The sequence below is a fragment of the Pieris napi genome, chromosome 13, assembly GCF_905475465.1.
Source record: "Pieris napi chromosome 13, ilPieNapi1.2, whole genome shotgun sequence".
In the NCBI taxonomy this organism is placed as follows: Eukaryota; Metazoa; Arthropoda; class Insecta; order Lepidoptera; family Pieridae; genus Pieris; species Pieris napi.
The window spans coordinates 6,123,537-6,138,647 of NC_062246.1; the positions used below are offsets into that span (position 1 = coordinate 6,123,537).

General features: G+C 34.5%; 1 protein-coding gene across 3 annotated transcripts; it reads left to right on the plus strand.

Annotated features, from left to right (window-relative positions):
• Window positions 1–1,635: 1,635 nt before the first annotated feature.
• LOC125055174 (striatin-4) lies at window positions 1,636–13,895 on the plus strand. 3 transcript variants are annotated; one of them, XM_047657465.1, is made up of 10 exons: window positions 1,636–2,089; window positions 2,570–2,818; window positions 3,499–3,667; window positions 3,915–4,091; window positions 5,278–5,376; window positions 7,706–7,896; window positions 8,660–8,950; window positions 9,702–9,953; window positions 10,751–11,133; window positions 13,530–13,895. In XM_047657465.1, exons 1-9 carry the CDS (start codon window positions 1,871–1,873, stop codon window positions 11,123–11,125), a joined length of 2,022 nt encoding a protein of 673 aa, XP_047513421.1. In that variant the 5' UTR covers window positions 1,636–1,870; the 3' UTR covers window positions 11,126–11,133; window positions 13,530–13,895. The 3 variants fall into 3 exon arrangements, with proteins under 3 accessions (XP_047513421.1, XP_047513420.1, XP_047513422.1); XM_047657464.1 differs by lacking the exon at window positions 13,530–13,895 and having other exon boundaries at window positions 10,751–11,939; XM_047657466.1 differs by lacking the exon at window positions 13,530–13,895 and having other exon boundaries at window positions 5,284–5,376; window positions 10,751–11,939.
• The last annotated feature ends 1,216 nt before the right edge of the window (window positions 13,896–15,111 follow it).

The window sequence follows — 15,111 nt, forward strand, 5'->3', positions numbered from 1 at the left end:
GCCAGTCGAATCTGATGTCAAATCGTACAATTCTTTCTTTAAACTGTTTTTATTAAGTTGCTTAAAATAATTAAAACATTGTAAACTATTTCACGAGATTGCCCTGTTAATGTTTTGCCGGAACCAATTATTTCAGACATTTTTGAAGTTATACTTCTTTAGGCGCGTTATGAAAATTTATGAGAGTGAAATTTTACAATGCGCCTGTGACACAAAATTAGGAGTGTGATTATAGCGTGCGCGAGCGAGATAGGAATAAGACAATCTACAAGTAAAAAGAAATAGAATATGCGTGAAGTTCGTATGCCAAGAATTTTGAATGACCATAATGACATTAATTGTCATTTACCTTTTAAACAAATAAAGGAGTTTTAATTATTTTTTCAAAGAAATTTAGCAATGCTTTTTGAATTATAATCAGAAGTGATTTAAATTGAATATTTAAACCAATACTAATTAATATTTGTGAAAAAACTGTGCTCATCAACCTTCCTAAGTGCTTCAATACAATTTAGGTTAACTATCCGTATGTATTATTATTGTCGAGTAATGTTTTGATTAAAAAAATGACCACATTGTTTAATCAAAACATGTAATTTTTCTGATTTAATCTAGCAAATATAAGGACAAGAGACAAAAAACAATTGATGAATCAGTGTAAGTGCACTAAATTGAATACAAAAAAAGAGTTGTCATCTTATCGCTGTGAAACATCAAAAACTGGAGGTGGAACAAAGCCAAACTATTTTTAATAACGTCAAAGAAGTATAACTTCTTACGCGCGTACATAAGTACACGCACACTTTTTTTTAATAATGCCAAAGAAGTATAACTTCTTACGCGCGTACATAAGTACACGCACCCTTTTTTATTTAATATACTTTTAAAGCAATAGCTATAATTTTCCTAAGTATTCTAACCTCCAACCAAATAAGTAAACAATCACAAATTAATAATGAGAAAAAAGATCAACATGTACAGTAAAGATCAACATAAACAGTAGCAAAAGCAAAACAATAACTGTCTCTTTTATACTTATAAGCTTGACCTAGCGCGAGAGAGACGGACAGTCTTATCATGATGTATTTGTGATTGTATTTCAGTTTGACAACACGCCTCGCGCTTATTCACAGACACTACACAAGCACAAAGTGTAAATGTGTTGAAGCCGCCAGCTTTAGATAACATACCAATACACAAACGTACGTCAGATATGTAGATCATAAGGGCCATACCTCACCTAGATGCCATGGTGACGTGGCCAGCGACGTCGATCGATGAACTGATGTGTGGCCGCCCGCCGCAGCGCGGGTGTAGCAACCGCGCCTTGTTTATTTACATATATTTACAAAGTAGCGCAGCCGCAGCGCTGCAAACGGGCTGCCACCGCGCGACACTTTGCGGCAAAATTGTAAGCGCCCTTAGTCTTAGTACAAATTATCTCCTTAAATTACGTAGTACCTAACGTAGTACAATTATTTTGCTACAATTCGGTTTAATCCCGTGACAAATATTCATATTGACGATTTATTTATTAGGCTATTATGTCTTTGGAGTAGGTTTGGATAATATTTAATACTATCTGTCATAGAATATTGTCTGTGTGAATCAGATAAAAATAAAATGGTAATACCAATATTAAAAAAATATATAGGCAATGATCGGTAGACGGACGTCGTTTCGACTTTTGTATTCCGTCATGCAATAATTTTTGTCATACATGAATTCTTGGCAAAAAAAGGGTTTTAGGTGGTTTCACCGTCGTTAACTTTAGACTAAAAATTAAAATGGTGTTTTAGTATTGGTTTCGTGTAGCATAAAGTGAAGCACTTGATAGGTCTGTGACAAGTACGGTAATGGTGGCCATGTCATGAAAATCCCTACAGCCATGGATGATAACTCCGTTTCTCATCACAACGGAGGGCAAGTGGGATCTGAAATAGGAGTTAGTGTAAATAATAAACAAAATGAAGAATCTAGTCAAAGTGTCCAGTATTCAATACCGGGCATTTTGCATTTTATCCAACATGAATGGGCGAGATTCGAACTAGAGAGATCACAATGGGAGGTGGATAGAGCCGAGTTTGAGGTATTTTTTTAAAACTAATTATTGATTTTTTAGCAGAATATTCCATAATTAATTTAAATCTGCACACTACTTTATGCCCTTCATTGATAAATTTCGTAAATACCACTACATTTTTGCTTTAGTTATTTTGTTATTATTGGATTCAATTGGAGCTCTATTTACTGCAACACCTATAGTATAATAGTACTATTTATAGCCTCACAATTATATGTACCTCAAGTAAATACATTAAAATTTAATGGTTCACTAATTGGCATTTTTTTTACTTACTCTTTTGTCTTAAAGTGTTGTCAATATTTGCTAATAAACAAGGTTTATCATATTTGATCTGATCTCAATTATAGGGAAAGGTAATGTCTAGTTTTATAAAATATATCTAGAATGTAATTTGCCTTCTGTATTCCATATCATTTCTTCTTTTTGGTTTTTAAATACTTTTTATTAAGAATACCTGATAATGTATCTTTTTGTCTCTTACAGGCAAGAATTGCCTTCCTCCAGGGTGAGAGGAAAGGTCAAGAGAATTTAAAAAATGATCTAGTAAGACGGATCAAAATGCTTGAGTATGCATTGAAACAGGAGAGGGCAAAATTTCATAAGTTAAAATATGGTGTGGAGCTGCAACAGGGAGATATGCGGCCGCCACCAGAAGAACCACCAGTCGAACCAGACCCAGCTGAGAGAGCTCAATGGAAGCATGGCCGTCAACTCATCAAACAGTACCTGCAGGTTTGTGACTTGAATATTTAATTCATGTTGCACCATATTTGAAACACTGCTGTGTATGCCTTATTTGTAAAACTTATGGGAACTTATATTTGTAGAATTTTAAATTATGCTGATGACAATAATTCAATATCTGATATCAATGCCTGATAATTATGGAATTTTTTAACCAAAATATACTGTGTTGATTTTTTTTGGAAATCATTGAAATATGTCATTTTCATAGTAGATTATTTGCCTGTTTTAATCAATGTCACAATAATAAATAATGAGTAATAATATGACCATTATAAATAAGATTTTTGTAATAAAAAAATATTTTTCCTATTATGTTGTTTTTAAAAATTGTTGTTTATAATGTGCTAATTAATTACTTTAAAAATCTATTAATTCAGTAATCTCAAAAATAAGTTTTGTTTAATTCATTCAAAAAAATTCAAATGCAGTTGAATACCCAAGTACTATATATAATTCTGAATCCAATTATTACTAAATACAACCTATTCAAGTTTTAATTTAGTTTGTTTATTCCAATGGGTTAGTTAGAAGAAAATTAGGTTAATTGATAAACTTGTTGGGGTCAAAATCATTTACACACATAATGGACACATTTAGACCTATAAAACACAAATATGTGTGTTTTAATCTTTTACATTTGATTGATAATGGTTTTTGGTTAACAGGAAATAGGCTATACAGACACAATACTTGACATTCGTTCTAATCGAGTGAGGACTTTACTGGGAGTGAATAATGAAGAACAATCAGAAGAATCCAATTATAGGAATTGTGACAAACATCATTACTCTACAAATACTGCCCTCGGACGTAAAATGATGATGTATGACTATGGTATGTCAAACCAGTCCAGTCCCTTTATACAGTTTTATGTATGTTCTTATGTATGTGGGCATTAGTCTTGGTTGCTATGAAGCTTGGAAGAAAAACTTTTAATAAAATACAGAATTATAATTGCAAAAGAACACTTTGTTCTTTTAATGTATTGGTTTAGACTGGTAGTAGAAAATGTATATAAAATTCTTTTTAATGGTGGTAAGAATTCATAATAGCATAAATAAAAAGATATACAATATTTCAGGTGGCAAAGACCAACAATGCAAGGGTTCTGTATCTAGCGGATACAATGAAGAAGGCCTGTCTGTACAAGAAAATGCGGTCTTTGCAAATTTCGAGTTCTTGGCAAACCAAGAAATGGACATGGATGAAATTGAGGATATAGATGCCAAACAAGCTCACCACACTCAAATGAAACAAGGTTTGTTGTATTTTTGGATGAAATAGATTGATAATACTTGTATTGCAATGCAAATTTTATGTAGTTTGATTTAAGATTTATAAGGGACTAGCAGACCAGCCAAGCATTGCTGTGGCTAAGGTTTTAGTTATATTACATAGTAGTAACCTATTCAAGGGAAACTGTAGGAGAACACCAGTCATTACAACCATGCTTTTTTGATGGTAATGCCATTAAATTGTAGCTTATTTCAAATGTTGGTACTTTCAACACAGCACCATCTGTTACAATATTGTGACTATCAAATAATAAACAAATATTTTGCATATAATAATATTGCAATTTAATTGAAATCGGTTCGGTAGTTTAGGAGTCCATAGCGGACAAGCAACATGACATGTTATTTATATATATTAAGATTATGAGCATTTTGTAACCATTTATTGATGTGAATCCAGGTCCATAGCCACCTAATCACTGGGTTTGTTGCTAATTTTACCATATATTTAGTGACAAGAAATATAAATAAGTAGTTATTTTATCTTAGAATAGAACTCAGATATATTCTTAAAACAATATTAAACAAACAGATTCATAATTAAGGGTTTTATATTATGTACTCATGGTACATGTACCCTACCTGAAGTATACTAAATGACAAGATATTTTTCAATATACATAGTTTTAATATTGTAAATTTCTATGTATATTAACCTTTTAGTATAACTTGTGACTCATACTAAGTTGTGGACTGTTGCATTTACTTAAATAATTCTATGAAATTACTTAGGTAAACATTCATAAATGTGGCAACCGTCAAGAGAATGCTTATATTTTATTATTCTCCTGTTTTTAAATGCTAATAATAGATTGTCCAGGAGTCCTTTTTATAATTAATTAGCATACAGTTTATTGAGCAAATGTATCTTAGGGTGACGGGATTGTTGAGAAAAACAAATATAGTTTATTTATTTTCTTTTTCTTTAAAAGCGAAAGAAATCGAAATACTTAATGAAATCTTAAAAATATACAGGTTTTATGAAAATCAGGGTCTAACGAAATACTCTGGTATCAATAACATATATATTTGATGTTACAAATAAGTCTTAAATATGATATTAATATAATGAAATATCTCTTATAAAAGATTTATTAAAAAATAATATGTGATTTGTTGATGCTAGAATTTCATAAGCAATGTTTCAAGGTGAAGAAGTGGACCATGAAGCTGAAGAAGTCCTCAACGAACTAAATCTGCTCACCGAGACAGAAGCAGATGGCGGTGGACAGGGAGATGAATATGTTGGTAAGTCGATATTAATGTAACCAATTCCTAAAACGGTTTTCTATGATGATTTAGGGTCGATTCGACCAAACAAGAGTAAATCTTAATCTTAGAATAAATCGTCAGTTAATCGAGAGTAAATCAATTTTACGTTTTACCAACTACAAATTCTAAGAATAGTGTGCTTATTCGGGAATTTCTACAATACCGCCGTTTCGCACGGAATAACAGCTATTCCTAGAATAATTTAATGGCGTCAGTCAGTCCAATCAGCTGATTTCTGTCATTTCACAAATATGTATTCTGTGTTTTAATTTCAAATCAACGCAACGCACTAAATTAATAGTCTAGCATTGTATAATGAAACGTTTAAACAATTTATTATTTATTTATTTGTTTTTAGATTTTTTATTTTCTATAATATTAGAATGAAATTCAACTGGGCTCAACAGAAGTTCCTTTTTAGACGAAAGCCTCAAACAAACAAGAAATAAAAAGTTTTTGTTGTCGTTTGACACCTGTTAAAAGCTACTTTTTCACACTATAATACGGCAAAATCGAGTTGACATGATGTATGCTCTTACACTGTCCCGTTGTAGAACAACATTTATTTGCCGAGTTTTATTTTCGTTCACCATTCTCTTGCTATTCGCGTATTGTTATTCCAAGCACAATTATACTATCGATTACGTGGACAAACGACTATGGATTAACTCGAGATTAAAATCATGGAATAGATTATTCTTGGTATAGTTACTCGTGTATAAATTGAAGTTTGATCTAATCGACCCTACTAGTGAAAAATTAAATTTTATTATAATTATTGTTATGAGAAAACTAACTAAGAAAACTTAAACTAAATGTGATGGGAGCACATGTAAACTTTAAATTATGTAACAATATTTTGTAAAATACCAAAAAATTCATGTTTTGTTGCGATATAGCAGCATATTACACATTATGTTTAGTAATTAAAAAAAAATAACTGTACAGTGGTATTTGCGTCTAAGGTTTTAAGCACACATATTTGTGTATTGTACTGGTAATTGTGTTAATACATTGACATATCTTTATTGTAAATATTGACATGTTATTGAACGTAAAATAAAGGTTACCATGTTTTTAGTTGACGGCCAACTAAAGTCGTTAACTTTTTCGTTTGAATTTGCTAAAGGTAGGATCAGTTATTGGTTCCAAAAAATTTGAATCTAAAGAAAGGGAGGATAGTCAAGCATATGTTAGAAACTATTTGATAGGATTTTAATAACCATTACAGACCCTGCTGTAACATACCATGCTTGTAAATACGTAAACAAACGCCATGTCTTCCATGTGTTAGTTATCTTTTGTTAAATTACTCGAGTACATACATAAATTTCATAAAATAGACTCCGGCGAAATACTACTATTCTACTCATCCTGACCGTTGTCTCACGTGACTAACGTATAAAAATCTATATTTATAATTATAGAGATTTTGATAAATTAATAATAATATTGAAGTTATTTTACTTTATAACGCTTCTTAAAGCAATTTTTCATAGAGATTACTCTTAGTAACATGTTTTATTGGATACTGTCAGATAGCTTATTAGAATTTTGACTCTTATAACTTAATATGTTTCTACCTTAACACTGGAATTGAGTTTAATATATTTTGGTAAACATTCCTGTTATGTAGATGTTGACGTTCAGAAATCGACAAAAAAAAATAACTATAGAGATCAATAAACTAACCCACTTCCAGATGACCTATAAAGTTGAATTTTGGAACCCAGAAGACCAATTTTCAAAAGAAAAACCAACCTTTTATAAGATATTTTAACTCAATGTTTCAATAATTTCTATCACAACAGGTGTCTTGTTATATAAAAGAGTATTCGCGCTTACGTGAAAAACATATTTAATATAGCAATAATAATAACAATATTTATAAGTATCATATTGTATGTTACTAAAAATTGCTTTATTTATATGTAAGTTAAGACCTAAACAGATGAATTCATGCAATACTCAATTTTTTTTTTTTTTTAAAGACAATTCACACCAATTGACCTAGTCCCATGCTAAGCTGGTGAAGCTTGTGTTATGGGTACTAGGCAACGGATATACATACATATTATAGATAGATATACATATAAATACATATTTAAACACCCAAGACCTAAGAACAACACCAAATGCTCATCACATCGATGTTCGCCTCAGCCGGGGATCGAACCCGGGACCCATGGATTCGCAGTCAGGGGTACTAACCACTAGAAAAATGAGTCGTCAAATGACCCTTGCTAGTAAGATTTCAAGTAAAATTAAAAATAAATCCTTACCGATATCGCTATAACAATTCCAGTGAAGTTCCCAAGTGGCAGTGCCACCAGCGGGCCGGCTGGCGAAGCCGATGAGAAGCCCTTAGCGTTGGGGGAACTCGCTCAACTGACTGTGAGCAATGAGCCAGAAGCCTACGACGTGGCCGGGGCTAGTAAGGAGTCCTTCAGGAAGACGTGGAACCCCAAGTATACACTGCGCTCGCATTTTGATGGGGTAAGTGTAATAGGCTGTGATGACGCGGGTGCGATTGTTATTTTTGGTGTGTGTGTGTGTTTATATTTTGGTATAGGAGGAATAGAATCTATTGAACATTACTAATTACTACTAAGTTTTAGTTAGTTTATAAGGCCCGATTTACATTATCTTAGTGTTTAGGAGAGTGCTTTAGTACAACTTGAAAGGCAAGTTCTTTAGCGTAGCGTTTACTAAAGCAAGTAGCGTTTACATATTTCAACTAAAGTACTATCCTAAAGCACTTTCCTAAACACTAAGATAATGTAAATCGGCCTTAATGCGTTTCGTATTGAGTTCGATTTACTAGCTAATACAACTTACGGCGGTTTGTCTTCTAAAAAACGTTAGTAGAGTAAAGTAAAGCCTAAAAAAATGTTTTGAAAAAGTGAATGGTATTTTGTTTATATAACATTTTGTAGCAAAAATCAGTACAATTACAATAATTTAATAATTGGAGGGCAACCGGCTTTAAAGCTTTCGAGCGATCTCTTCGAACCAATTTAGTGAAATAACCGCCAAACACTTTTTATGTTTCTATTATATTGATTATTCCGGATTTTTTTTTTACAAATGTGTAATCACGCAAATCCATCACTTCAAAAATTAATTAAATATATTCTGTTGCCTATGTCAGTATGTATGTAGTTGTTTGCTGGTAGATTTTTTTGCGAAACTGTTGAGTATTTCCAGAGATGCTGCAACATTCTTAATAATATTTTGTATAAATCGCCTCTTATTCCAGGTACGCGCTGTAGCCTTCCACCCAAACGAAGCGGCTTTAGTGACAGCGTCTGAAGATCACACTCTTAAGCTGTGGAACCTTCAAAGAACGGTCCCGGCTAAGAAGTCTGCAGGGCTGGATGTGGAACCGCTGTACACCTTCCGGGCCCACAGTGGCCCAGTCTTGTGTCTGGCTATGGGAGCTCCAAGGTCAGAAGAATGTTTCTCTGCGGGTAGAGATGGAACAATACGTGTATGGAATCTCCCATCTGCCACGGCCGACCCGTATGATCCATACGATGCTGCTGTGCAGGTGAGAAAATGTTCTAAATATGTGTTCGATTTTAAAAAAAAATCAATATACAGGGTGGTCAAAAAGTCGTGGATCAAACGCAACTAGGGGATAGATGAGGTCATCAGCTGAAAAAAATTGTTATACGGGAGGTCCCAAAGCTCAACCCCTGCAGAGTTATAATTTATTTTGCGTTTTTATAAGAAAATTAACTTTTTTACTAATTCTCTAAAAATCTACACCTGTATCTTTTTCATAATATCCACTAGATTGGTACTGATGAGTACTTGCGTTAGACATACTATTTATAGTTATAAAAACGCAAAATAAATTGTAACTCTGCAGGGGTTGAGCTTAGGGACCTCCCGTAGAACAATTTTTTGCAGCTGATGCCCTCATCTATCCCCTATTTGCGTTTGATCTTCTAGTTTTTGGCCACCCTGTATAACAATCCCTTTGATATATGTCAAGTTATTTCATTAATAAATCTTTTCAATTGGACTTTGTTTAGTTTTCTTATAATAAATATCCTTTAAAATATTCTTTAAGCACTTGACACCTATTTCTTCTATCTATTTCTTGTCTAGTTTATTTTCCCTGTTTATACGTTTTTGTTTTGTTTTGAATCATACTCTTTTCTTTAGCGATGTTATTGGCCTGTTTAACTGTATCAAAGTGTATTCCTTGAATCAGCTGAAAAATTTTAGTTTCAACACTAACAAAAGTAATGTGTACCGACAATCATCAAAGAGTTTCTGAAATTTGTCTATAGGGCCCCGTACTCCGGGAGCACACGGACGCGATCTGGTCCCTGGCCAGTTCTCACGGGCGCCTTTTGTCTGCCTCGGCAGACGGCACGGCTCGCCTCTGGTCGCCCAGGGCACCGCGCCCTCTGCTGGCCACTCTGCGCGATGACGCCACCGCTGGAGATCCAGCTGCTGCTGACTTTGCAGATGCAGCCACTCGAGCCGCCGTCGCCTACAATGATGGCACGCTGCTCTTGTATGACCTTGAGACCGCACAGGTGAGTCTTGTGTCAAGGACGTAAGGGAGCGTTCAAGTATTACGTAACGAATTTTGGGAGGGGGGGTCCTTTTGTAAAACGTTACGATGCGGGGCGGGGACTGAATTACGCGTTATTGTTAATATTATTTTCTACTTACACCACATAATAGTAACTAAAGAGTCACTAGATGGTCACGAAACGTTTTACTAGACTTGGGAACAGTACTATACTTGGGTACTGAAAAACGTTACGGTGAGTTACATGGGGGGGGGGGGGGTCCAATAATCTTTAAAAATTGCGTTACGTAATACTTGAACGAAGGGAGCGTACAGTTAAGTACAGGTCACTAAGCACTTATAAAACGAGTTTGATATATTGTCTATCGTCGCCGTAGGACGTATGCACCTGTCAGTGCAATTTAATAATACTGGCGAGATTATGCATGTATATATTATAGAAGAAAATCAAATATGTGAATGTGTCGTCGATTCCATCTCATTACTTATAAATAATGAAATTAAGTTAGTGAGCAATTATTTTACATAATTTTACATGATACTAATAAATTTTTCGTATTCGTTTAAACTTACGCGAACATTATGATGGATTTTTTTCTAAATGTAAAAAAAAACGTCCAGTAGCATGGTCCTTTTAAGGTTGACTGTACCTTATTATGGTAATTCAAATACAGTCAAAATCTGTTATAACGACATCGAAGGGACTACTCATAATTGGTCGTAACAGCCGATGACGTTGTTATAAAGTACCTAATACTATAGGCTTCATGCAAATAATTTGGTTAATTCACGATTCAGGTGGTCCTCCGCGTGTCGTGCTCGTCGCCGACGACGCGCGTGCGCTCGCACCCGACGCTGCCCGTGCTGGTGACGGCGCACGAGGACCGCCACATCCGCTTCTGGGACGCCGTGTCGGGGCGCTGCGCCCACGCGATGGTGGCGCACCTGGACGCCGTGACGGGCCTTGCCCTGGACCCCAACGGGCTGTTCCTGCTGTCGGGCTCGCACGACTGCTCCGTGCGCCTCTGGAACCTCGACACGAAGACCTGCGTGCAGGAGATCACGGCCCACCGCAAGAAGTTCGACGAGGGAATTCTGGACGTGGCCTTCCACCCGGTCCGGCCGTACATCGCCAGCGCCGGCGCCGACGGCCTCGCCAAGGTCTTCGTGTGAGCCTCCGCGTGAGTCCGTTTACGTATACTATTGTAAGCGTCGAGCGCAGTGTATAGACATTCGGAATCTATTATATTTTTAGACTTTCAGTATGTGAATTTTAGGTTTTTAATCGCGAATTTTTCACCGATTTTACTATGCAGTGTGTGCGTCGGCCGTGAGATCTTTGTGATGTATCGATGTTTCTTTGATGCGTTCGCGTCTGTACAGTTAGATTTATGCAGTATTTGATATTTTGCAAATATGAAATAACGTTCGAAGTGATTATTAGCTAGTGTATTTTATTTAAATCGTTTCAATTATATAGACTTACGTTTCGTCGCGTATTGTAGTGCTCGGTATCTCGGGAGCGATCGAACAAAAATTTATGAGTAGCGAAGGATTATTTCCGTATAAGTAAGTAATGTTTGTTCGTAACGAATACTGCGATGTAGGATATATATTAAACATTACATAATTATTCCTTTATTTTCCTCGAATTCATATGTACACATACATCCAAATTGATAGTAAAAAGCAACATAACCGAATCACACGTTGTTTTTTTATATTTCTTTGTCACTCCTACAACCCTTAATAGTTCCATTGTAGCTTGTTATAAGAAATAGAGACAGTCCATGCCATAATGGACGGCGACAGTTTTTACGTTAAAATTATTCAAATTTTCACCTAACATCAAGTGAGTCGCTTAAAATGTGCCATGCACATAGCCACTGGTTATGAATTAAGTATAAATTAAATATATAAGTAGTATGACAACATGGTAAAACCTTATTTTTAGGATTAAGATCTTAATAAAATTTTAAGCATATAATAAGTTTTTTATGGTCCAATCACGTAAAGTGCTTACTCTAATATTATTTTCTATTATCGAGAAAGGTCTTTGATGCTTTACTGACCTGTAAAATAAGGTAATGTTATACTATTCAGAATATAATACACAATTTTGGTGTACATACTTAGAATAAATTGGGCCTTGGAAATTTAATTTTGTACAATTAGTACGCAGACAATACGTAAAAAATATATACCAGGAGAAAAATATGGATCTTGTGGATAAAACATACACAAGAACATCTCTCAATTCTCAAAATTTCTCAAAAGCTCGAAATGTCAAATTATATTATACTAGTGGACCCGACAGACGTTGTCCTGCATGATATTTCAAGCGATTAGTAAAGCAAAGTATGAAAGTACCGACTGCAGCGCCATCTGGCGGGCTGATTTGTGAATCTAAACCATTCCCAGATTGAACACACACAAAAAATTTCATCAAAATCGGTCCAGTCGTTTGAGAGAAGTTCAGTGACATACACACTCACAGAAGAATTATATATATAAAGACTAGAATAATTTCACGTTTCCACAATTGTTTTTAAGTATAACGAAACAAAAGTTTATTGAAACTGGCAATTATTTTTCTCGTAAAGTGAGGTATTGTGGAATTTAGGATGTTTGCTTTCATGGGAGTAAACAAGTTTGTTAGTGTAAACGTTCACTTTGCTACAGTATTGCGTTATCGTTTGACGAATATTCATCATGGTCGGTAAGTATTTAAAATTATAATTGTCATTATCGTTAACTGTTAATTTTCGACAAATATTTAAAAAAATGCATACAAAATAAAGCTATAGTAACGGCGCGGTAACGTCGCAGCTGTCTTTAACTGTTTTACCGTAATTGTTTGTAAATTTTTAAATTTTTTGTGGTATTTGTGTCGTTTGTTTGAAAAGTGTTTTATTTATTCAGAACTAAACTTATTTTTATATTACATTATTGGTTTTAAGGGCCTATTAATTAAGGCCTTATGGTTTCCAACACATTTTAGTATCAAATTATCTGAGGAATTGGTTCCACCTAGCGACCCAAAATTGGTTCTTAATTATTTCACTTAGGGGCCATCCATAAAGTACGTCACACGTTAATGGGGAGGGAGGGTATCACCGAAGTGTGACATCGTGTGACAAGGGGCATGGGGGGGTCAATACTTCGTGACGTCACATGTTAAAAATTTATGAACTTGATCTATATTTAATTAATTAAATGAAAATAGCTGTTTTCTCTCGATTATTTTTAAATACATACATAAATTTAAAAAATGTGTGACGTCACATCAGGAGGGGGGGGGGGGGTTATAAAAATGTGACAACCTGTGACAAGGACGGGGGGAGGGGGTTCAAAAGTCCTAAAATTCGTGTGACGTACTTTATGGATGGCCCCTTAGTACGAACGATTCGTTAAATTAGTTAACGTAATAAAATAGAAGCAATATATTATATGTAACGCTCCCCACAGAGGGCTTGGAAATTGATGAAAGCTTTCGAAAAGTTTGTGCCACGGGTACTGAGTCCAGAGTAAGAAATGCTTAGCTTACAACAAACCTAAAAGAAAAAAATGCTTTAAGGTATGGGTATGTTTGTGTACTTCCTGTTTTGGCTTACTCAAAAACTGGCGGAGCTGCCCAGTCCACCACCACCAGATGCTGTGCCGACTTACGCCCCTGATCGTCACTTGCCACCAACGCAGAAGATTTACCATGGATAAGTAAAAGGATTTATTTTATGTCCCTTGGATTAGGTTAACTTGTATTAAACAAACATTTGAGAAAGAATTATATTTATGAAACAATATCAAATACAAAGCGAAGTTACTTCGAATTGTAAACAATAGAAAATGACTTATAATCTTCCTTCGCTCTAACTTGTAGGTAGTTTATTTATTTTAAAATTGTAACTATTTGTAACTGAAATATTAAAGTAATTAGTAAAAGTAAGTATTTTTAATACGCCGCACACTTCATATATGCATCCTTCAAAACTGCATACTTTACTTGAATGGCGCTTTCGTTATTATCATTTTCTATTGATAAAAATTTCGTAGATTTACACTATTGACAGGATTGCTGTAACGGTAGATACAAAAGAATATTAGGTGTAATGTTTTGAGATCTTGAGTCTACGTCACTTACGTGAAGGCTATAACATTATTAATATACTTTTCTGCTCCTTTTCCTTTCATAAAATTTAGCTTAGAAATAAAAATGATAATGTTTTAGTAAAGAGAGATTTATGCATTTTTAAAGATCTTAGAGCAATTTATGATAATGATATATAAATAAAAAATAAGATAAATCAGCCTCAGATTTCTGAATCTGTTTCATGATCATTCGTCAATCTAATAGCCTATTAGATTGACAGGCGTTTCTGACACACACCGTCGACTTTTTTGGGTCTAAGGCAAGCCGGTTTCCTCACGATGTTTTCCTTCCTTATCGAGTTAAATTTAAATGCGCACATAGAAAGACATAGCCGGGATCGAACGCACGACCTCCGAGTCGCACACTGAAGCCACCAGGGCAAAACTGCTTATAAGTCAATTTAATTTATATATAGTCATAAAATTTAAAATGTGAGAAGTTTCGAGTAAGTCAATTTAATCGGAACATGAAATAATTGTCTTGATTCTACTTATCCAGTTTTAAAGAAATTCGTCCAAGCAGTGGTCATATAGTCGACTGTCTTTGGCCATATTAGGTAATAATTTTAACACCAGATAATCTTTTTGTTTAGACATAAAAATCCAAACGATCCGAGTCTATTGTTAATACTTACTACTATTATATCCTTTTGTGCGAGATATTTTGCATTGCTTCCAAATTGAAACCCTCCACCATGGATGAAAACCATCACTGGTAAGCCAGGTTTTTAAATTTCAGGTGTATAAATATTGACGACCAGGAATATTTTAGCGATTTGAAGCACTTCATTACATAGAATATATCTATTTGTTAAATTACATCCGGCTGTGATGGAAATCCAGGTCTAAAATGATCCTGCACTTAGTGGTCAAATTCGGACACACAAAACTATATACCAATTACCTATAATTATGACTAGTTTTGCTGTACTTTTATTTTATGATAAATAATCTTGTTTTAAATAAGATGACTTCTGTAGAATAATTTTACGGAGCGAAACGTAATTTCG